Here is a 23,939-nt window from a genome sequence, read left to right as displayed (position 1 = left end):
GGTTTAAAACAACAAAATTTGTTCTCTTACAGTCTAGAGGTCAGAGGTCCAATGGAAAGTCAAGGTTCTGGCAGGGTTTGCATTCCTTCTGGAGGTTCTTGGGGGAGAATCTGTTTCCTTCCTTTTCCCAGCTTCTAGAAGCCACTCTGCCTTTCCTGGCTCATGGCCCCCTCCTCCATTATCAAGGCCAGAAAAACCTGGGGTGAAGGTTGAGTGCTTACACTGCATCCCTTTGACCTCTTCCTGTGCCTCTTCTTCCACTTCTAAAGAGCCTCGTGATTCCATCGGGCCACCTGGCGAATCCAGGGCAATCTCCCCATCTCAAGGACTGCAGATGAGCAACCCCTTTGCCAGGAATATAACATATTCACAGGGCTCAGTAATTAGGATATGGCCATCTTGTGGCAGGGGCATTTTTCTGTCCACTACCATTTTTTGCTACATGTAATAAACCAGAGCTACAGATCAGTTAGATGCTGTGCCTGAGCTCACAAACTCCCAATGCAGGGGGTGTGGGTTCGATCCCTGGTCAGGGAACTAAGATCCCACATGCTGCATGATGCAGCCAAAAAAAAGTCCAAAATGGAGTGGATATATTTATATGTATGACCGATTCAATTCATTGTTCAGTAGTGATGGGAAGAGTCAGTTCATTGGAAAAGACCCCGATATTAGGAAATACTGAAGGCAAAAGGAGAAGAGGGTGGCAGAGGATGAGATGGTTAGATAGCATCACCAACTCAATGGACATGAATCTGAGCAAACTCCGGGAGATAGTGGAGGACAGGGAAGTCCTGTGGGGTTGCAAAGAGTCGGACACAACTTAGTGATTGAATAACAACAACAACAGAAACTGAAAGAGCATTGTAAAGCAACTATGTTCCAATAAAAATTAATTTCAAACAACAACAAAATTCACATAGGCAACGACACCAAATCGTCAATAGTTAAGACAGTTTCTCTTTCTAGAGTTCAGGAGGCACAAGCTTAAGGGAGTGACCCTATTTACCAAAAAGAAAATTAAATCATAAACACACAAGCATTCCAAAGTGAGAACACAGATGCTAGCCCCATCAGTTCAGACAACCCAAACTGAAAACGAGTGCTGTCCCCACAAGATAATGAGCAACTAATCTGGAAATGCCAAGGGCTTCGGGGAACACAAGAGGTGAATATTGCCACAGAAAATAAGAGTTCTATTTGCAGGTACATGTGAAAGCAAAAGGTGTCACTTTTGGGTGACAGTCACCCAGTTTTTTCCTTCACGAAAGCATGGTGGAAATATGATAATATGATAAACATGATAATAAATACATATGAAATATGATAAATATGATAGAGAAACTGACTGCCACTTACTATCAGTATAGAAACAGTGAGAGCTTGGTGACTTGAGGTGTCCACTTACTGCTTGCTCCCAGGCAAGTTATTTACTCCCCATGAGACTCAGTGGTCTCACCTATAAAATGGGGCTGATAATGGGCCCCATTTCTGTTGCCTGGTGCTGGGATTAGGTGAGGTCATACCTGCAAAGCACTTAAAATAGAGCCTAGCACATGTAGCACGCTCAGCAAATTTTTATCTATATCATGGGTATATAGCATCTTACAAAGTGACTCCTATTTTGTTACCTTCCAATCACAAGTTCCAAATATGGGGAGAATGCACTGCATTTAAATTCTTATGTGGCTCCTGCAATGCAGGAGACCCAGGTTTGATCCCTGGGTCCGGAAGATCCTCTGGAGGAGAAAATAGCAACCCATTCCAGTATTCTTGCCTGGAGAATCCCATAGAAAGAGGAGCCTGGTGGGCTACAGTCCATGGGGTCGCAAAGAGCCAAATGCAACTGAGTGACTAACACCTTCAGTTCCAAGCCCTGCCCTAGTGAGTAATCTCCTTCTTAAACTATTACCACCCAAAGACACAAAATGACAAAAATCTCGTGTGTGCATGTGTGTGTGCATGTGCGTGTGTGTACATGCACATGCTTCATTTACTTTTTAAGTGTTAATATTTAAAAATCAAATTGTCCACAGAGAACATGATGACTTCAAAAAGAAAGCCTGAAGAGCATATAGTTTAAATAACTGAAAATCTTCAAGATAATCAGAGAATTATTTTTCAATTACACATTTTTGAATCATTTGAACTTCGCAATATGAACACATATTATCTGTGAAAAATAAAATCTTGACTTAACCTTATACTTCATAGCAAAAAAACAAAATTTACTTCTTTATTTTCTCAGTGTATTCAATAAAGTAACAAAAAATTGTAATAGGGAAGAATCTTTGTTTGTTATCCTATTACTAGTTAATCACTAAAGGGATAGTTCCTATAAACTTAAAGTAATGGCCCATCTGTGGGAACCTTGCCTCCCAGGTAATGGGCATCAAGCTAAAATATCTTTGATTAGCTCACAGGAAATATCCTGACCAGGGCCACCCGTGAATGACTGCAGGAAGGAAGAAATTAACTCACCCTCTCTGGAGGCTTTAGAGACTATGCCAAAGCCTGTGGTTATTTGGATCACAATAAATTGTGGAAAATTCTTTAAGAGTAGGAAGTGCCAGACCACCTGACCTGCCTCCTGAGAAACCTGCATGCAGGTCAAGAAGCAACAGTTAGAACTGGACATGGGACAACAGACTGGTTCCAAATAGGAAAAGGAGTACGTCAAGGCTGTATATTGTCACCCTGCTTATTTAACTTATATGCAGAATACTTCATGTGAAATGCCAGGCTGGAAGAAGCAGAAGCTGGAATCAAGATTCCCGGGAGAAATATCAATAACCTCAGATATGCAGATGACACCACCCTAATGGCAGAAAGCGAAGAAGAACTAAAGATCCTCTTGATGAAAGTGAAAGAGGAGAGTGAAAAAGTTGGCTTAAAGCTCACCATTCAGAAAACTAAGATCATGGCATCTGGTCCCATCACTTCAGGGCAAATACATGGGGAAACAATGGAAACAGTGACAGACTTTATTTTTGGGGGGCTCCAAAATCACTGCAGATGGTGAATGCAGCCATGAAATTAAAAAATGCTTGCTTCTTGGAAGAAAAGCTATGATCAACCTAGATAGCATAGTAAAAAGCAGAGACATTACTTGCCTACAAAGGTCCATCTAGTCAAAGCTATGGTTTTTCCAGTAGTCATGTATGGATATGAGAGTTGGACTATAAAGAAAGCTGAGCACCAAAGAATTGATGCTTTTGAACTGTAGTGTTGTAGAAGACTCCTGAGAGTCCCTTGGACTGCAAGGAGATCCAACCAGTCCATCCTAAAGGAGACCAGTCCTGAGTGTTCATTGGAAGGACTGATGCTGAAGCTGAAACTCCAATACTTTGGCTACCTGATTCGAAGAGCTGACTCATTGGAAAAGACCCTGATGTTGGGAACGATTGAAGGCAGGAAGAGAAGGGGATGGCAGAGGATGAGATGGTTGAATGGCATCACCTACTCGATGGACAGAAGTCTGAGCAAGCTCCAGGAGTTAGTGATGGACAGGGAGGCCAGGCATGCTGCAGTCCATGGGGTTGCAAACAGCTGGACATGACTGAGCAACTGCACTGAACTGAACTCTGGAGGCTGACGGAATCAGAAATGTTTAACTTTATTCCCTCCTCTTTTAGTAAAAAAGAAGCCTGAATTCTAACTCAGACAAGATAGTTCTTCAGGACAGGAGTCTTCCATCTTCTTGTGTGTCTTCCATCATTATTTGCTCGCTTTCCAAATAAAGTCACTGTTTCTTGCCCCAACAACTTGTCTTTTGATTAAAAGACCTGTCATGCAGTGAGTAGTTGGGAGTAGGATATGGGAACCCACTCCAGCATTCTTGCTAGAAAATCTCATGGACAGAGGGGCCTGGCAGGCTACAGTCCATGGGATCACAGAGAGTCAGACATGACTGAGCAATTGAGCATGCACACTCGCATGTGGTGAGCAGTATGGGATTGGACCTGATAACAAAATGATAAGCTATAAAACAGCATTTGTATCCTTATCTTTTAGACAATTTGTAGAAATGAGAAGTAACTTTGGAAAATCTGCTCTTCTCACAAATAACGCTAGTTTAAAGAAAATTGCTTGCTGGTATTTCAGGATTAAACTATTATCCTTCCTAAAGGTAAAAACGGAGAAAAAAAGATTTCTGACAAAGATTATGAAAAAAAACCTTCAAATAAAATTTATAATTAGCTTTAATGATACAAGGGCTTCACAAATATTTGACTCATTAAGCAGATATTTTCTCAAGGCTGAATACTTTCAATCAACAACTCCAAGGCAAAGATGTAGATACTTCTCATACATTTACAAGATTCCTGCCTTGGAAACGAAGCTTGTGAATCTGATGGAGGGAAGGATCACTGAGATTACAAACCTTTCAGACTGTGAGTTCATTTGCATGAGATGCAGATTCACGGTTAGAAGCAAAATAAAATGCACTGTATAAATAATCAGACTTCATTGAGAGATTTTTCCCAAGGGAGTGAAAGATATTGCCCTAGGGCTTTCAGGCATCTTCAGACCACAATTTGATAGAAGTAACCTCACTGGTGAAAATTTTTCTCCAAAAGAAACTTGAAAATATTTCCCTAAACCCACTTCAATTAGCATTTAGGTCTCTGCTCTGTTCTAAAGAGTGAACAAGCTTGTTGTTTATACCGGCTCATATTTGGATTGGATTGGATCTAAAATTAAAAGACAGAGGAAAGAATTACTGGTGCCCTGAACCTCATCTGAGCCATGAGCTTTCTTCAGATCAGTTCATTTCCTCCAAATTGATAGATGTAATACAACAGTACCTGCCATTGATCAAGGAGACTCTGAGAAGCCTTTATTGTTCATACCCTTTATTTTTGTGATGAAAGGTAGTTATGTATCAAAAGAATTATGACTATATTTTGCAGTGGAACTTCGGGAAATTTTTAACATCAAACATGAGATTTCAAAGGAATTTCATGTTTGTGGCAAGCTACTTTGGGAAACTTTTGAGAGCTGACTCTTCAGATATCAAGGGATATTTGGGCAGAAAAATTACAGGAAGCAGTACAAGATATAGATAGTGACCCACTGCATTTGAACTTGTGTTTTCAAGTAATTTCAAGTAAGGCATGTCTTTCCTCTCTTGAGTATTTCTTCACTGATTCAATATATAGTTATGGAGCACTTACTCTGTGCCAGACAGTAAGTCAGGTGTGACTTACAGGCTAGGGGCGTCACCACTAGAAGCCTTCCTTGCTTCATGGCTGCTGCTAGAATACAGCCTTCCTTGGGGGGTTGATGAGACCCATCTGTGCATATTGATGTTTTCAGATGTGGAAGCACCCTCCTTCATATAAGTGCTCTATCAACAGTTCAATCCATTTTGAAAGATAAGAAAATCAGGACAGAGCATGCTCATCAGTGTGAGGTCCAGGGTAGAGCCAGACAGTCTCGGTTTGAACCCTGGCTTATGACCTGCCAGGTGTGTGTCAGGGTGCAAATTATCCAATCACCTTGACAAATGAGGATAATCATAGTATCTTGCCCAATGGACTGACATGAGAATTAAATGAGATGATATTGGTATGTTTATTAACACACACACATGCACATATATGCTCATGCTAAGTTGCTTCAGTAATATGTGACTCTTTGTGACCCCATGGACTATAGCCTGCAAAGCTCCCCTATCCATGGGGTTCTCCAGGCAAGAACACTGGAGTGGGTTGCCATGCCCTCCTCCAGGGCATCTTCCCAAGCCAGGGACCAAACCCACGTCTCTTACATCTCCTGTATTGGCAGGAGGGTTCTTTAATACTAATGCCACCTGGGAAGCCCATATTTATACACACATGTATGTGAACACACACATACACATGCTTATATGTATGCATATATTCATATGTCTAGTTTAAAGCAGTGTCAACATACAAGAGTTTAATAAGCTTTATTCACTGGCACTGTTGTTACTCATCTGATTTTGTATGACCTGGCCCTTCGGGGTACCTAGTGACCAGCTCTGGCGGAAGAGCCCTCCGGGGAAGGGCCTTCAGTGAAGGTTATTCTCCATTACCAGTTGAGCTAAGTCATTCACAAACTTCAACCCATCGATGATTAACATCAGTGGGGGGTCTCAAGAAGTGCCCCCTACAGAGCTGACAAGTGCAGGCTTTACCCACCCAAATTCTCTCTAGGAGCCCATCTGTCCAGTGTCTCCTGCATTCGTCTTCTCCAAACTAATGGTTATTTGTCCTACAAATCACAGATGCACGTCCCAGAGGAAGACTTGCCACATTTGGATTGGATTGGATCCAATCCTCTGTGCTCCTCTGTGCTTCCCTGCCCTGCCCCCCCCCCGCCTCAGTCTGGGCTGGGTGCCCTCCTCAGAGCTCCCTTCTGCCACTATGTGATGTCCTGTCCTGGGTGCTCCCCCTGGACTGCAGTAATCTGGCCTGTAGGGGGGTTGCCTCCTCCATCCAGGGAGTGCCCCCTGGTGTGGGCACAGGGTCCCACCAGTCATTTTCCTCCTAGGGCTGGCATGCTTCCTAGCCCAGTGTTTTGGAAGATTGAAGGGCCAACTCAAGTGCTCTAAAAAGTAGATCTTCTAATTGTTTTAAAACAATGATTTATCTTGAACCCACAGTGGTATTTCCCTGCTTCAGTGCTTTCAAACTCTCTGGGTTATACTCTGAAATACCTATTTTTAAAATTTATTTATTTTTTTATTGAGGGATAATTGCTTTACAGAATTTTGCTGTTTTCTGTCAAACCTCAACATGAATCAGCCATAGGTATACATATACCCCTTTTATATTCTATAAATCCTCAACATCAGCCTCAAAGGATGGAGGTTTGTCACCACTGAGGATAAATGAACACCTGGCTTCAAAGTCAACTCCTCAGATGAAAGGAAGAGGAATGAGGCACTTAAGGCCCCATTCCACCCTCTCCCAGGCACCATTAAATCCTTTATGAAATTTTTCTCATGGAATTTTCATCAGAGCCCGGCAAAGTAGATGTCATCAGGCCCATGTTGCAGATGAGGAAAGGGAGGTCCGAAAAGTTAAGTCACATGTCCGAGTCCACCAAGATAGAAGATAAGAAATTACTGGCAATTCAACTCAGGCTTGCACTTGTGGAATGATTCCACCACTTGTAAGTGTGGCTACTTGGGAAGCAGCAACATTCATCAGTCAGTATAAAATATGGCAGCGAAAATGTCTTGTACATACGCAGTGGGGGACTTATAAGATTGGCTGTTGAATGAATGAACAACCTTGCACAACACAGTCCTATATCCCCCTGCACATTGAGTACAGACACACATCATTTCAAGTCTGTACACACATACACAGCGAAAAAGAGATTTGTTGAACCATATGGGAGACGGAGAAAACCTGACTCAAATCTCTGCCAAGTCTGTAAGTTTACAAATGGTAAGGTAATTCCATTTACTTAGGGGATTTTTTAAAAACAATTGCCCTATATTGTTGGATAGCTCCTTTTCTCCAACGTAGATTTAGAATCTGAGGACAGGTGACCCCACAGAGAGCAACTTTAAAGAATTTATTGAAATATAATGAAATGGTTCCAACAACCCTGTTCTTTTTTTAAAAGATTTTTGTGTGTGTGTGTGATGTAGACCATTTTTAAGGTCTTTATTGAATTTGCCACAGTATTGCTTTTGCTTTATGTTTTTTGGCTTCGAGGCATGTGGAATCTTAGCTCCCTAACCAGGGATAGAACCTGCACCTCTTAGATTGAAAGGTGAAGTCTTAAGCAGTGGAGTGCCATGGAAGTCCCCCAACCACCATGCTCTTCACTGACCTTTTCGCCTGGTCTGTCTGCTCTGGGATGCTGGCCTCTGTCTCACTCAGGTCCACAAAGACTCAGTCTGGGGGGATGTAGGCAAACAGATCATCTATTGCTATTCTACTGCACATCTACTGCACACTAGCAGGGAAATGGCTGTGAAAATTGGTGAATGACACAAGAGATTGTACAAGAGATTAGTAAAGAGCTCACTCCTTTCTGTGCCTTCAGAGCAGCCCAGCCGGCCCACAGAGTCTTCTCTGGTACCGGATGACCTTCCTTAACAAACATAGCACAGGGCTTACAGGCAGAGACTCTAGGGCCAGAATTCCTGCGGGCAAAAGCTAGTCTTGGACTGTGTGAATAAACAATGGGCCTCCGTAAACAGGCCGCATTTCATTGAACATTCCCTTTACTCCTATGTGGCCAAGGCCGCTGGGGCTATTACCACTACCACTGTTACCGTGGCGACTACTACAGCCTCGCCTCTTCCCCCTTCCTCTTTCTAAATACTTCTTCTCTTCCTCCTTCTTCTTCATTTGCATACTATTTGTGTCAAAATTATACATGCGAACAATTCCAAGAATCAAACTGTACTGAAAGTTTTGTTACAATTTTTAGCAACAAATCATATCACTTTCTCTCCCACTTCTCCCTCTCCATCTATTCTTATGTCTCAGGCTATAATTTTGGTATTTAGCTCCTTACCTCGAAATGTATAGGACTCATTGATTTTTCAGTTTCCAGCTCTATCTACTGTCTTCCCACTATGGATGAAAGAGTATGTAGCAGTCTTTTTCCTTTATGTTTCCCCAAGAGACACACTCATTTCCCCACTCCCTCACTTCCCCAATGGGGTATTAATATATTTTTTTGGTTAGGTCAATTTTCAGGGTTTAGGGAATTAGGACTAAGCATGCTACACAGAGATGCTTCAAGTAGTAAACTGTATGATATCCAATGTCCCAGTTAACACTTTGATTCCTCAGAGTTAAAAAGTATCTTCTGTTATTGTTGACATTTTTTCTCCTGACCTCAACTATTCAACTCCAGATTCTTAACCAACTAAATAAATCTCTCAAGGCAGCCAGATATCTTAGCCATTTCTATCAGCTCACTCTTCCTGAAGAAGACTCTCCAAGGGTCTTTTGATCTGACTTCAATTAGAACTAGTCATTGTTTACACTTTAGGCACAGCTGACATCGATGACCCTCCCATCATCGTGAAGATTTCTTATGCCTCTTTCTCTCCTTTGCTGGAGCTCCGGCTTTCCGTATTCCATTTCTTCCTCCTTGATTTAGTCCTTCATTTTAGTAGAGTTCACGTCATTTCCTAACTAGCTGAGATAAGATATACGAGAGATATATTTTTTGAGACCTTGAACTTGTAAAAGCGTACATCTCAGATTTGATTGATTAGCACATTTCCACCGCCTTCTAGTGATAGATAATCCCAAAGGATCCTGATTCCTCAGCCTTTATATCCTGTTCTTCTGTGCAGACTTATTGGCTTTGAAGTTTGTTTTGATTTATGTCTGTTTCTAGTCATTACACTGTAGCCTTGGTGAACTCTTCAATCTGGAAACTCATATATTTCAGGTCTGAGAGAATTTCTTTATTTCATTGATGATTTCTTCCCCTCTATGAAGTGAAGTGAAAGTCGTTCAGTAGTGTCTGACATTTTGTGACCCCATGGACTATACAGCCCATGGAATTCTCCAGGCAGGAATATGGGAGTGGGTAGACTTTCCCTTCTCCAGGGAATCTTCCCAACCCAGGAATCAAACCCAGGTCTCCCGCATTGTAGGTGGATTCTTTACCAGCTGGGCCACCAGGGAATGTTTTCTCACTTTTCTTCACCCCCTCCACCCCTATTTTCTTTCTTTCTCTCTGTCTCTCTCTCTCTCCCTTTCTTCTTTCTCTGTCTGATATTGAACTTACTGTACTGGCCCTCTAATTCTCTTATATATATATTTTTTCCTTCTCATTCTACTGTATAAGGAATATCCTTTGTCTTCCAACACATCTTTTGAATATTTCATTTCTACTTTCATGTTTTTAATTTATGAGAACTCTGATCTGAAGTTTGTTCTTTGAATTTTAAGTAAACATTGCATTTATTTTACAATTGCAAAAATCTGTTCATTCCTCTGAAAATACTGAGCACGATTCTTTTGATAGTTCTTTCTCCTGGCAGAGTCTCTGTTTATTACAAGCTATTTTTCTTTTTCCCATTTGATTGTGTGGCTCTCACTATTCATGTTAGAAGATTTCTCTGGATGTCTGATAATCTTTAGTCATCACTAACCTAGTTGGGAGCTTACAGCAAATGAGCAGGTCTTGCTGACTGTGAACTACACTCCAAGGGAACTGGGGAACTTCTGATGTCATAATCTCATTCCCCTTGGCTCAGCCACATCCCCATGGAAATCATTCCAGTGTCCAGCCTGGAAGATGAAGTTTTGAGCCTAGCTGGAAGTGGGGTGGGTGTGTTATTTCAGCATCTGGTATGGATGCGTCTAGTTAGTTATGCTATCTTCAGTACTGCATCCCAACTCAAGAGGCTTAATGTTCTTCAGTTCAAACACTCTCTGTTTTACTCTCTTTAGCAAATAAGCCTTCAGTCTTCTGCTTGGAAGAGGAAGGGACAGACATCCAGTTATTCAGGATGGGCAAGCAGATTGGTGCTTTTTAAAATGTCTTAAAAGGCTTTAAAACCCTGCACCCCATCTTAGCCTCTCTTTTATCCCTTCTTCCTCCTTCCATCATTGTGGATGACTGTTCATTCCTGAGCCTTTCAAGAGATTCTTTAGCACCTATCAATTTATGATTATTTCCAGGCACAACTCAAAATTCAGCTTCTGGTGTCATAAGCCACTTACCAGAAAACATCTTTCCAATTTCCCCTGTGTTTTGCTATAGTCTCCTCTTAAGTTTTCTCCATCCTTGTGAATTTACCGTTTTTCAAACATATTTCATTGCCATTTTATGGAGATTTTAGAAGCGAGAAAATGTGTGTGTGTGTGTGTGTGTGTCTGTGTGTGCTTAATCTACCATCTTGTGTGTGTGTGTGTGTCTACGTGTGCTTAATCTACCATCTTTACCCTTAGATTCAAGTCCTTGTCTTTCCCAAGTCTCCCCAAGTTGTACAATTAGAAGACCCTCTAGGCACAGTGCAAGACCATGGGTGCACAGACCTGCAGCCGCTCACGCCCCCTCCTCTGTGGTCAGAGAGAAGACTTCATTAAGGATCCCGCTGCTGGACTTCCCTGGGGCTCTATGGTAAAAATCCACCGGCCAACACAGGAGATGCAGGAGAGGCAGGTTTGATCCCTGGATTGAGACGATCCCCTGGAGAAGGAGATCTTCCACCACGACCAGTGTTCTCGCCTGGAAAATCCCATGGACAGAACAGCCTGGCGGGCTACAGTCCATAGGATCACAAAAGACTCAGACACGACCTAGCGACTAAACAAGGATCCCATTGCTTTCTGAAGCCTCTTGCTGCCTCCTGCCTCTACAATCAAACTTACCTTACTCATCTGTGCTGTGAACAGGCAGGGAAAAGTCAAGGTCCTGAGGAAGCAGTGAAGACTTAGGGCTTATATCCAGGGCCCAAAGCCAGCACCAAAGCTTCACAAGAGGAAGAAATCCTCCACGATGCACAGCATTGATTTCAAAGTATGGAAAGGAAGAGAGTAGAATCCCTCATGTTCCCAACTCATGCCACGCTTTCTAACCTGAGCCTGAACACTCCAGGCTCCCAAAGACATACCAGAATGGAAAAGCAAAGGCCAGGCACGTCTCTAAGCAGTGGGTACCAAGAGAGGAGGGCACACGGGCAGGGGCAGTGTTCCACCTCAATGCAGGTGACAACAGAGTAGGCTGTCTGCAGAGAAGGTATGAGCAATCATGACGTTACTCTGCTTTTTATGATCTCCATGCACTGCCACATCTAGAGAATGTCAGTGAGAAAATACTCTCCACGGCTGCAGACTCCTCCCATCACACCCTACCCCCTGGCATCCCTCTGGGGATGATGTTACCTGTGGATGATGTGGTACCGCTGCAGATACTCCAGGGCCAGGGCCAGCTCGCAGATGTAGAGCTTCACGTCCCCTTCTGTGAAATGTACATTCTGCTGCAGGTGATAACGCAGGTCCCCTCCCAGCAGCAGGTCCACTACCATGAACATGTCCTCCTCGTCCTGGAAGGAGTACCTAGGAGCACCGAGGAGCAGAGAAAGTTAGGGATGGTGATGTCTCCCATGCCCTTAAGACCAATGGTCCCATTTTTCCAGAAGGGCAAGCTGAGGCTCAGAGAGAGGCACTGATGCTAAGTCACAGTGCCCTAAGGTGGAGTACCACTCCTCTGGCTCTGAGCTGACAAATGGCACTTGAACCAATGCTGGTCTCCAATATATTACTTCATTTTTAGTGCATGCTTTAATTAGACATTGACTGAGCACCAAATTGTGATTTTGGAGAAGACTCTTGAGAGTCTCTTGGACTGCAAAGAGATCAAACCAGTCAATCATAAAGGAAATCAATCCTGAATATTCATTGGAAGGACTGACGCTGAAGCTGAATCTCCAGTACTTTGGCCACCTGATGCGAACAGCTGACTCATTGGGAAAGACCCTGATGCAGGGAAAGATTGAAGGCAGGAGGGGAAGGATGAGACAAGAGGATGAGATAGTTGGATGGCATCACTGACCCAATGGACATGAGTTTGGGTAAACTTTGGGAGATGGTGAAGGACAGGGAAGCCTGGTGTGCTGCATCCATGGGTTGCAAACAGCTGGACAAGACTCAGTGACTGAACAACAACAACGAACGTCAATAAGGTCTCCAAAGCTGCAGTCTCCTCTCCACTCCATTCCCCTGTCCTCCCCACATATGCCACTCCCCATGAGGAGCTTGTTTCTGCAGCCCTAGAAGGCAGTGATGCTCTGGCAAGAAACACCCAAGCTTTAAGGGAACTGGCAATTTCTACTCGGATGGCTGCTTAGAACCCAGCTGGTGCCCAAGCTCTATGGAGAGACCACGAGAAGGAAAACCAAGGTGCTCCACTCAACAGCCTCAGCTGAGCATCCAGTGCCAGCCATTGCCAATCAGCAGCCTTGGGAGTGACCCTTTGGGATTTTGGATATTTTGCTATAGCCCCAGTCACGTGGGGCCGAAGAACCATCCCGATGAGCCCAATCAACTCACAGAACGTGAGATAATTAAATGATTGTATTTTGAGCACTATGCTTTGGGGTGTATTTTTCCCCAAAGCAGTAAGAAATGCACTTAGGCCTTTTATGGATTGAAGAGACAACACATAAACTCTAAGAATGGTATCAAACAATTGTAAACTAGAATCACTAGAATCATAAAATGTTGTCACAATCCACATGGAACCATGGACTGTAATGAGGGCACTGCAAAATGATAGGATGTTGTCCTGGGTGCTTAGATCTGTGTCTTAGATCCTTGAATATTAATACCCTGGGCCAGTCAGGCTATCCCTCTCATTGGACAGAAGAGGGAAGAAGGGTCGCAGTGAGCCAATGTTAGGGTGAAAACAAGGACCCAGACCCCTCAGTCTCGCCCCGCTTACAATCACCCACTGCTGGGATGCTGCTGCAGTTGCACACGGCTGTGTTTCCTGACCTGGGTGTACAGACCCAGGGAGGGAACCTGATTCAGTCACAGAAGGGGGGACAGACCCTGTGCTTATGGGATGGAGAAGTCCAGAACTAGAAGGAACCTTAAATGCCATCTAGTCCCATATGGAGAGATTGGGAGCCAGAGAGAGAAGAAATGGCTGGTCTATGATCTAAGTGTCTGGTCTTCTTTTTATGCTTGTCAATAAAGTTTTACAATTTTCTACTTAAAAGTCTGGCATGTATGCATTTTTATGATGATATTTTTATTATCATCATTGTTATTATCACACTTTATTAGTTTTTTAAATTTATTCTTAATTGGAGGATAATTGTTTTACAATATTGTGTTGGTTTCTGCCATACATCAGCATGAATCAGCCATCGGTATACATATGAACCCTCCCTGTGGTTATGATATTTAAAAATAGATTTTACTTGTGAAGATAGTCTTTTAAAGTAAGATGTACTCACAGGTACATCTTGCTAGGGGAAGATGAACTCTGGAACTGCTTATGTTTCTCTTGAATCTAGCAGCTTGGCTGACCTCTTAGTTACTAGTTCTAATACCTTTCTAATACTTTTTCCACTTGTGAAAGGGTTAGTTGCTCAGTCATGTCTGACTCTGTGACCCCATGGACTGTAGCCCACCAGACTCTTCTGTCCATGGGGATTCTCCAGACAAGAATACTGGAATAAGTTGCCATTCCCTTCTCCAGGGGATCTTTCCGATCCAGGGATCGAACCCAGGTCTCCCGCATGGCAGGCAGATTCCTTACTTCTTGAGCCACCAGGGAAGCCCCACTTTTTCCACTTATTACATGAAGATGATGATTCTTCCACAACTGCCATGTTCATATATCCTTGCAATCCGTATGCCCCCTACTTCTTTTTTCTTGTTTTATTGTACTATCCAGGACCCCCAGTAAAAGACTGGTTATAAGAGGTGAGATCACTTATTTTCATTTTGTTCTGGAATTTAGTAAACTCTATGAAATAAATTGTTTGCTGTAGATATTTGGTGGATAACATTTTTTTTTTTTTTTTTTGGCCACACATGTTGGCTGTTGGACTGAACCACTGCCTCCTGCATTGGGAGTGTGGAGTCTTAACCACTAGACAACTGTGGATTCTTAACCACTAGACAACAACAACTGGATAACATTTATCCAGTTAAGAAAGCTGCTGTCTAGACTGCTAACAAATTTTATTGAGTGGGTTCAGAGGTTTTTTTTTAACATTAAAATGTCTTTGCATTTCTAACTAAACCTTACTTGAGAAACACACTCATATATATATATCTAAGTAAATAAGACACACATATATGTATGTATTATATATAACATGTATAATAAATATACATATCATATAGATGTATACTATATATAACATATACTATATATACTTTTTAAAACTGGATTCATGTTTTTCATTTAGGATTTTTGCATCAAATGTTACAAGTGACACTGGCTCAAATTTTCCTACCTTTGTCCTGACCCATTTTGGTATCATGGTAATACTGACTTTGTATGATGAAGTGATTTTTTTTGTTGTTGTTGTTCTACGTTCAAGAAGAGTGTATAAAAGACACCATTTGGTTGCAGAAAGTCTGGTCTCAAAACACCCTGCATTCCCCTGTTTCTGATTCCTGTGGGATTTTCCCTCCTCACTTAAGGTGTACCTGTTGGATGTTTGATGATTCCTGCTCCTTCCTCTCAACAAAGAGAGGAAAAGTGACTAGGAAATTTATGCACTTCTATTGCACTCATTTCACATGATAGTAAAGTAATGCTCAAAATTCTCCAAGCTAGGCTTCAATAGTATATGAACCAAGAACTTCCAGATGTTCAAGCTGGATTTAGAAAAGGCAGAGGAACCAGAGATCAGATGGCCAACATCCACTGGGTCATAGAAAAAGCAAGAGAATTCCAAAAAAAAATCCACTTCATTGACTATGCTGAAGCCTTTGACTGTGTGGATCACAACAAACTGTGGAAAATTCTTCAAGAGATGGGAATACCAGACCACCTGACCTACCTCCTGAGAAATCTGTATGCAGGTCAAGAAGCAACAGTTAGAACTGGACATGGAACTGGTTCCAAGTTGGGAAAGGAGTAGGTCAAGGCTGTATATTGTCACCCTGCTTTTTTAACTTGTATGCAGAGTACATCATGAGAAATGCTGGGCTAGATGAAGCACAAGCAGGAATCAATGTTGCCGGGAGAAATATCAATAATCTTAGATATGCAGATGACACCACCCTTATGGCAGAAAGCAAAGAACTAAAGATCCTCTTGATGAAAGTGAAAGAGGAGAGTGAAAAAGTTGGCTTAAAACTCAACATTCAGAAAACTAAGATCATGGCATCCAGTTCCATAACTTCATGCCAAACAGATGGGGAAACAATGGAAACAATGAGAGACTTCATTTTGGGGGGCTCCAAAATCACTGCAGATGGTGACTGCAGCCATGAAATTAAAAGACACTTGCTCCTGGGAAGAAAAACTATAACAAACCTAGACAGAATATTAAAAAGAAGAGACATTACTTTGCCGACAAAAGTCTGTCTAGTCAAAGTTGTGGTTTTTTTCAGGAGTCATGTATGGATGTGAGAGTTGGACCATAAAGAAGGCTGAACACTGCAGAATTGATGCTTTTGAACTGTGGTGTTGGAGAAGACTCTGGAGAGTCCCTTGGGCTGCAAGGAGATCAAACCAGCCAGTCCTAAAGGAAATCAACTCTGAATATTCATTGGAAGGACTGATGATGAAGCTAAAACTCCAATACTTTGGCCACCTGATGGGTAGAACTGATTCAATAGAAAAGACCCTGATGCTGGGAAAGATTGAGGGCAGGAGGAGAAGGGGACTACAGTGGATGAGATGGTTGGATGGCATCACCAACTCAATGGACATGAGTTTGAGCAAGCTCCGGGAGATTGTGAAGGACAGGGATGCCTGGACTGCTGCAGCCATGGGGTTGCACAGAGTCAGACACAATTGAGGGATTGAACAACTGGCCACTGGTGTCGGTTCATCAGGCCCCCTTGTGGATGCTCTTGCGATCAGCATGTGGACACTGAAAGAAAAACCTCTTCCTCTAGGCATGCTTGGCCAGAAGCTCTAACTGTGAGACTGTTTAGATCCTGTTGCCCAAACGAAGATCAGACCCACCTGAAGCTGCAGGGAGTTGAGCCAGGCTGAGATCTAAGTGCAGAGAGAGGCCCTGCTGGAGGTGTGGGCTCCAACCCAGGCAGAAGAGTGGTCTGTCCCTGAATTTCATGTTTACATGGACAAAGGCTGTACTTTCCGATTAAAGCTACTTAACATTGTGCTTCATTCACTCGGAACTGAAACAGTCATTTGATGCATCCTTCTGCTTATTTGCTACTGGAGAGAAAGGTTTAGATGCTCAAAAACGAATCATAGGAATCAGCTATAATATGCCTCCTACAGATCCTCAATTTATATTCCAATAGTTGATGGACTATTGAAATGCTATGTTAATAACAGTGAGTTCTGCACTCTCAATTCACAGCTAAACAGTCAAAGGGCATCTCATTCAATATTCCATCAGAACTCTTTGGAAGAGCGACATGAATTTTCAGGAGAGAAACACACAGAGTGGAATGAATTCTAAAGAGGAAATTCAAAATGCAAAGACAACAATAATTTAGGCAATAACTCTGGTTATGGCTTTTTCTCACTGCAGATCCTTTGTCACCTGGGCCATGGACTCTGCATTCCCCAGGAGTCTCAATGCTATTATCTGAGAACAGAGAATGACCTTGTATTGACCTCCCTGTGGTTTCGTGCGGTTCTACGGCTCCGTGCTCTTGTCTCTTTTGTTTCTTCCTGGATTGGAATTACAATTATGTTCTCATGATACTGTTGCATATTGTCATGGAAATGATGGAGATCAGGAATGAGAAACCTATACTGGATTACAGTAACAGTGATCATGGAGAAATCAACATTCAAGATCAAAGAAGGTCAGGAGCTAGAAAGGCATCAGTCCAGACCTGGACATTGACACAGGCCATCATGGCGGCCCAGTGGTAAAGAATCCACTTGCCAATGCAGGAGCGGCAGGACACGCGGGTTTGAGCCCTTGGTCAGGAAGATCCCCTTGAGAAGGAAATGGTAACCTGCTCTAGTATTCTTGCTGGGTTAATCCATGGACAGAGGAGACTGGCAGGCTACAGTCCGTGGGATCACAAAGAGTCAGACATGACTGAGCACACACACACTGCATGAAGAACCCCATGTGTGTTGGGTTTTTTTTTTTAATGCATTCATTTCCTACCTTATTCCAAACTAGATTAAAAGTGACTTGCTAAATACATGTACATAATACAATTGAAAATAAGTAAACTATCGGTCAAGTCAAAGAATAAAAAAGAAAGTCAAGAAAATGGATGCAGGCAAAAATACCCCAATTCATGCTCCAAGAACCTGCCTGCTTGCCAGAAGTGAGCCATCAATGGGTCTCTAACCTTCCCCAGCAACCAGAACAAAGTGAGAAACACAATCGGCTCCATGATTCAAGGGTCAAGGTGAAAAAACAAATCACTTGTTTACTTTTATGATTCATAAGTTTATTACTGGTACAGAAGCCAGAGGGACGTCTCTCCCACTGGCTTCTTTTTTCTTTTTTTTTTCTGGTGATAATTTTTTTGTCGTTTTATTTTTTTTATTTTTTTTTTAATTAGTTGGAGGCTAATTACTTCACAACATTTCAGTGGGTTTTGTCATACATTGATATGAATCAGCCATAGAGTTACACGTATTGCCCATCCTGATCCCCCCACCCACCTCTCTCCACCCGATTCCTCTGGGTCTTCCCAGTGCAGTTTTATTTTTTTTTTCCCCCACTGGCTTCTTATAAAGAAGGCATTCTGTAATGTGTGATCAATGAGCTAAATACAATTGTTCTGTGGACTTCCTTGGTGGTTTGGTGCTAAGACTCCATGGTCCCAAAGCAAGAAGTCTGGGTTCAGTCCCTGGTCAAGGAACCAGATCCCACATGTCACAACTAAGAGTTCACATGCTGCTACTAATCTTGCATGTCACAATTATGACCTGGTGCACCCAAATAAAAAGTAAATATTAAAAAATAATAAAATGCTCTGAACAGAGTCACAAGTTTAACAGGAGATTTTTTTGTATGATGTTCCTCAGCATAGGCTGAATGTGTCAAAGTCCAAGTCCATAAAAAAAGGGCTTCATGGGGCAATAGCAAAGTGGTCTGGCAGCATGCTCATGGATGAACTTTCTTAATAAAAGAAATGCTGGCAGATAGCCTCAGGGACTACTTTACAAACGTGAGCTCATGCACACACCAACAATGACTCTGTAGGCTTCTACCATACAGCCAGTCCTGTGCCAGAAGCTGGGGTTCAGCGGGAGAAGTTGCCCCAGATGGCTCACCTGAGTTTGGATAGCCATAAGGGGTCTGGAGTTCAATGTTCCATGCCAGGCCAAGTGCCCCAAATGATCCATTGCTGCATTTCCATTTCTTGCCCTTGGCCATCAACCTACAGTCCCAAGAAGACTCTTCATTGTCCGATCACTCACAATGTTCCCTAATCCCGCCTTTCTACTCTTTTCCATCCATCATCCTCTTTTCAGTTTAGAGCAGTAGTTTGCAAGCAGGGCACCTTTGCTCTCATGGGGACACTTGACAACATCTAGAGACATTTGTGGTGGTTACAATTGGGGGAATGGGTGCCACTGTCATCCAGTAAGTAGAGGCCAAGGTTGCCGTTAAACATCCTACAATGAACTGGACGCCCCCATCACAAAGTGCGACCTGGCCCCCAATGTCCACAGCATCAAGGCTAGGAAACCCTGGTTTAGATAGATGTGCCCCTTCTAGGGGGCTTCCCTTGTGGCTCAGCTGGTAAAGAACCCGCCTGCAATGCAGGACACTGGGTTCGATCCCTGGGCTGGGAAGATTCCCTGGAGAAGGGAAAGGCTACCCACTCTGGTATTCTGGCGTGGAGAATTCCACGGACTATATAGTCCATGGGGTTGCAAAGGGTCGGACACGACTTCTAACCTGGAAGACTGAGCTGGGAGACCCTGTTTCTGTCCCTCTGCACCCTGTAATAGTTAACAGCGATGTGCCGCCCACCGTGTGCCAGGCACTGCTCCATGTACCCTGTGTCTATTAACTCTTTGCATCCTCCCAGTGGCCCTCGGAGGTAAGTGTTACCATGAGCTGCCTTTGGCAGATTTGGACGCACTGAGACTCAGAAAGATGAAGGACTCTTTTCCAACTGACCCAGCCAGGAAACGGCAGAGCTGAGAGTTGAACCAAGATGATTTCTCCACCTCCAGATTCTAGAATTATTACGGGAAGTAAGGTCTGGCTGCTTGCCGCTTGAAAGCCAATCAAGAAACAAGATAGGTGGAAAAGAAGTTTGCTTTATTTCGGATGCCAGTAACTGGAGAAAGGGCGAACTCATGTCCAAAGGCGAATTCATGTCTGAAGATGAACTCAGGTCCAACAATCAGTGGGCAAGAGCTTTTAAAGGCAGTGCAGTGGGAGGTTGGGGGACTACATGTAGAAACAGCACAGTCAATTCTTGACATCTTGAAATCGGTCACGTCATCTTGATTGTTTTAAGGGGTAACTGGTCTTCAGAGTTCCAGGGTTGGTTTGTCCCCATTTTCTTGAGGCCAGTTCTTGAAATTGTGGCAGCTTATGTGAGGGGCTAAGTCTGGTCATCATGTGTTAACTTCTTCTACCTGGTGGGGTTTGAGTATAAGACAGCTCAGTTCAGAATATTATCTATAGCCCTTGACAAGGAACTAAAGTCCTTGATTTTGTATAATGGCTAAATTAGTATTATTTTGCCTCGTTTGACTGCTTTCCTTGGTTTCTTCACTCTCTCACTTATCTGGTTAAACTTACTCTTTGGCTAAAGTGTTTCCACAGACAAAAGGCAGGCTGAGGACATGATGCTGAAGGACCACAGGGTCCTGCTCCATTTCAGAATCCCTGCTCAGGGCTCTGGCGGCACTTTCCTTGTGGCTCAGGGACCCTCTCTCTCCTGCTCTCTCCTCCCCACCAGGCAGCCAGCTGTCTGGCACAGGGACCAAGCTCTTCTTAGCTTTGTGTCCCTGCATTTAGCCCATTGCCCGGAGCATCAGACACACTCAAGAATGAATGAGTCACAAACACCCAAAGGACCCACATCACATCTATGTGGCACATCGGTCTGTCAATTTCATGCAGAAGCCTGAGGGAGCGGGGAGATAGTACAGAAAGAAATATGGGAGGTGGTGGGTTGATGGGAAAGGAAAGCTTTGTGTTGGGCACTGGTCTCTTTGTGATGTTTACATCACTGCTTCCAGGAGCTTCTTTATCCTCCACACCCCTCCCCACCCACCAGCTACACAGCAGGTTTTGCAGACCCTAAAGTACCATCTCTCTGCGTCAGTGAAGAACCACATTCTTATGACTTAATGGTTTCATTTAATTTGTAAATTGAATTTGTGCTTGCTCCTGCTTACTTCTAAAGGTTTTGCAATGCCTAACAAAGTAAGACTGATGGAGACGGAAAATGTGGAATGAAGGAGAGGCGACTGGTACGTTCATGTGGACAAACTGATTGTGGGCATGGGTCAACCTCTTTTGCAGGGCACAGCGACAAGCCAGTGCAGAACAGACAATCTGCTCTCACTTCTGAATGAGATGGAGCCAAACCGCTCCCCTTGGACTGATTCCAAAAGAAATGCATAATTTGCATTCTTTACGAAGGGGCGTGGAGTAAGAAACAGGGAGTGAATAATGGTAATTCACACTAGGAGAGTGTGTCCTATGTGTATTCTTATATTCCTGGGAGATATTGGTCCTTAGCTTTCTCTCACTGCACTATCTTTATCTGCTCTTGGTATCAGGGTAATGCAAGTTCATAAAATGAATTGGGACGTGCTCATTTCTCTTCTATTTCCTGGATTTCCTGGAAGAGATTGTATAAAATCAGTATTAGTTCTTTAAATATTTGTTAGAACTCTCCAGTGAAACTATCTGGACATGGAATTTCATTCTTCAGGAGCTTTTAAATTATGAATTCAGTTTATATAAAAGTGATAGGATTATTTAATTTTTTCTTGGTTAAGTGTTGGTAGTATGTAGATTTTGAGAAATTGCTCCATTTCTTCTAAACTGTCAAATTTATGAGTATAAAGCTTTTCACAATATTCCCTTATTTTCCTTTTAATGGCTGAAGAATCTTTAGCAATAGCCTCTGTTTTATTCCTGATTTTCATAATTTGTACTTCTCTCAGTTTCTATGAGTCAGTCTTGCTAACGTTTCATCAAGCTTTTTTCTGAAGAACAAGCTTGCTGTTCCATTGATTTTTTTTTTTTCTATTGCTTTCTTCTCATCAATTTCATTGATTCTACTCTATTATTTCCCTTCTTTTTTCTTTCTTTGGGTTTATTTTTCTTTTCATTCTTTTAGTTTTTTGAGATGAAAAACAGATCAAAATTTGAGACCTTCTCCCTTTCCTAATGTAAGCATCCAGAACTATAAATTTCCCTATCATCACAGCTTTAGCTGAATCCTACAAATTTTGTGTTTTCATTCACACTTGTATGTATCTTTATTTCTTCTGAGGCCTCTTCTTTAACCCAAGGATTATTAGAAGTCTGTGTTTAATTAACAAATATCTGGAGATTTTCCTACAGTCCTTCTGTTAGTATGGTCTAATGTGGTTGCATTATGGTCATAGCACATGTTCTGTTATGATTTCATTTTTTAAAGTTTGTTGAGGTTTATTTTATGAACCAGGAACCAGATCTATATTTGTGAACTTTCCACGGACACTTGAAAAAAAAAGTCCTTTCTGCTGTTACTTGTTGAAACATTCTACAAATGTCAGCTAGGTACTCTTGGTCATGGTGAAGTTCATCCTTTTATATCTTTGCTGACTTTCTGTCTAGAAGTTCTATCAATTGCTAAGCCGCCCTCAGGTATAACTGTGGGTCTTTCTGTTTTTCCTTCCAGTGCTATTAAATTTTGTTTCATGCATTTGGAAATTGTGATGGTTGACTCATTTATAACATTATTTGAATCATCTTAATATAGTGCCCTATATCATATTACCATGTATAAATTTCATTTTTTATTTATAAATATTATCTATTTCCTACTGAGTCTCAGCACAGCTGGTTTTACGTGTCCCTTGTTATAAGTAATGCTGCAGTGAAGCGCTCTCCATATTTCTTCTTATGCTCACAGGCACAAGATAGCTTGTTAAACAAATGCGCTGAGTACCAACCGTATGTCAGACACTGGTCTAGGTGCTGTGGATACGGAAGTAAACAACAGAAATCACGTCCTTTCTCTGTGGGATTACATAAAGTGAAATAAGCAACCAGCACAGTGGGAAGCACATAGAAAGTCTTAAGGGGAACTAGTTATAAAAATGAGTGGCTAAATGAATAATGCTAATATTCTGATGCTAAATATATGACGTGATGAATGTGTATCACATTCTTACTCTTGCAATCCTTGCAATAACTCCAGAGGAATATACAATTATATCTATTTTGCACATGCTCACACGTGTGATAAGTTGCTCAGTCGTGTCTGACTCTTTGTGACCCCATGGACTGCATGCAGCCCACCAGGCTCTGCTGTCTGTGGGATTTCCCAGGCAAGAAAACCGGAGTGGGTTGCCATTTCCTCCTCCAGGCGATCTTCCCTGACCCAGGGATCAAACCTTTGCCTCCTGTGTCTCCTGCATTGCAGGCAGATTCTTTACCACTGTGCTACCAGAGAAGACCTTACATCTATTTCACTAAGCCCAAACAAGCACCTAGAAAGTTTGCCTTATTTGATTTATTTTTTAAAAGGAGGAGGGGCATATCATCCAGTGGCAAATGGGAGGTTTTTCAGTAAATGGTTCTGCATCAATTGTATGTCTATGAGGAAAAAATGAATTCTGACAGGCCACATATCATACACACCTAAAAATTTCAGAAGGACTGTAAATCTTAATGTATGATACAAAACAGTGAAATTTCTAGGAAAAAAAAAAGCATATGGGAGAAGAATACAGGGAGTAAAGACTGATGGCTAATAGATATTAAGTGTTTTTTAGGGATGACAGAAATGTTCTAAAATTAGATAGTGGTGATGGTTATGCAACTTGTGAATATATTTAAAACTACTGAATTGTGCATTTAAAACTGTGCATGTTCAAATTTTATAGCATGTGAATTTATAGCTCAATGAAACTGTTATCAAAAAAAGCAATGTACACAACAATGTTCAGTATACTAAGCCATTTGGGTAAAAAGTGGAAGGACTTAAAAAAATAATATATGGGTTATTTATGCATATATAAAAGATCTCTGGAATTATAAGATTGACAACTATGATCTGGGCAGGATCACTTGACGGCCTGGTTTTAGGACTAGAAGAAGGAATTTTTACTATTTACCCTTTGGCATGATGGTTAGTATCACCGAC

At 42.2% G+C, this 23,939-nt stretch overlaps 1 protein-coding gene across 1 annotated transcript in view; it reads right to left on the bottom strand.

Moving 5' to 3' along the window:
* The window catches only part of STK32B (serine/threonine kinase 32B), a 277,362-nt gene that overhangs the window by 132,849 nt on the left and 120,574 nt on the right, over positions 1–23,939 (bottom strand). Inside the window, exon 3 of the mRNA XM_061145161.1 lies at positions 11,847–12,020. Within this exon, the coding sequence (XP_061001144.1) occupies positions 11,847–12,020 (174 nt within the window). The remainder of the gene's footprint in view (positions 1–11,846; positions 12,021–23,939) is intronic.

The sequence above is a fragment of the Dama dama genome, chromosome 6, assembly GCF_033118175.1.
Source record: "Dama dama isolate Ldn47 chromosome 6, ASM3311817v1, whole genome shotgun sequence".
Taxonomy (NCBI): Eukaryota; Metazoa; Chordata; class Mammalia; order Artiodactyla; family Cervidae; genus Dama; species Dama dama.
Note: the sequence above shows the minus strand (reverse complement) of the source record. Positions and strands in the feature narration are given on the sequence as shown.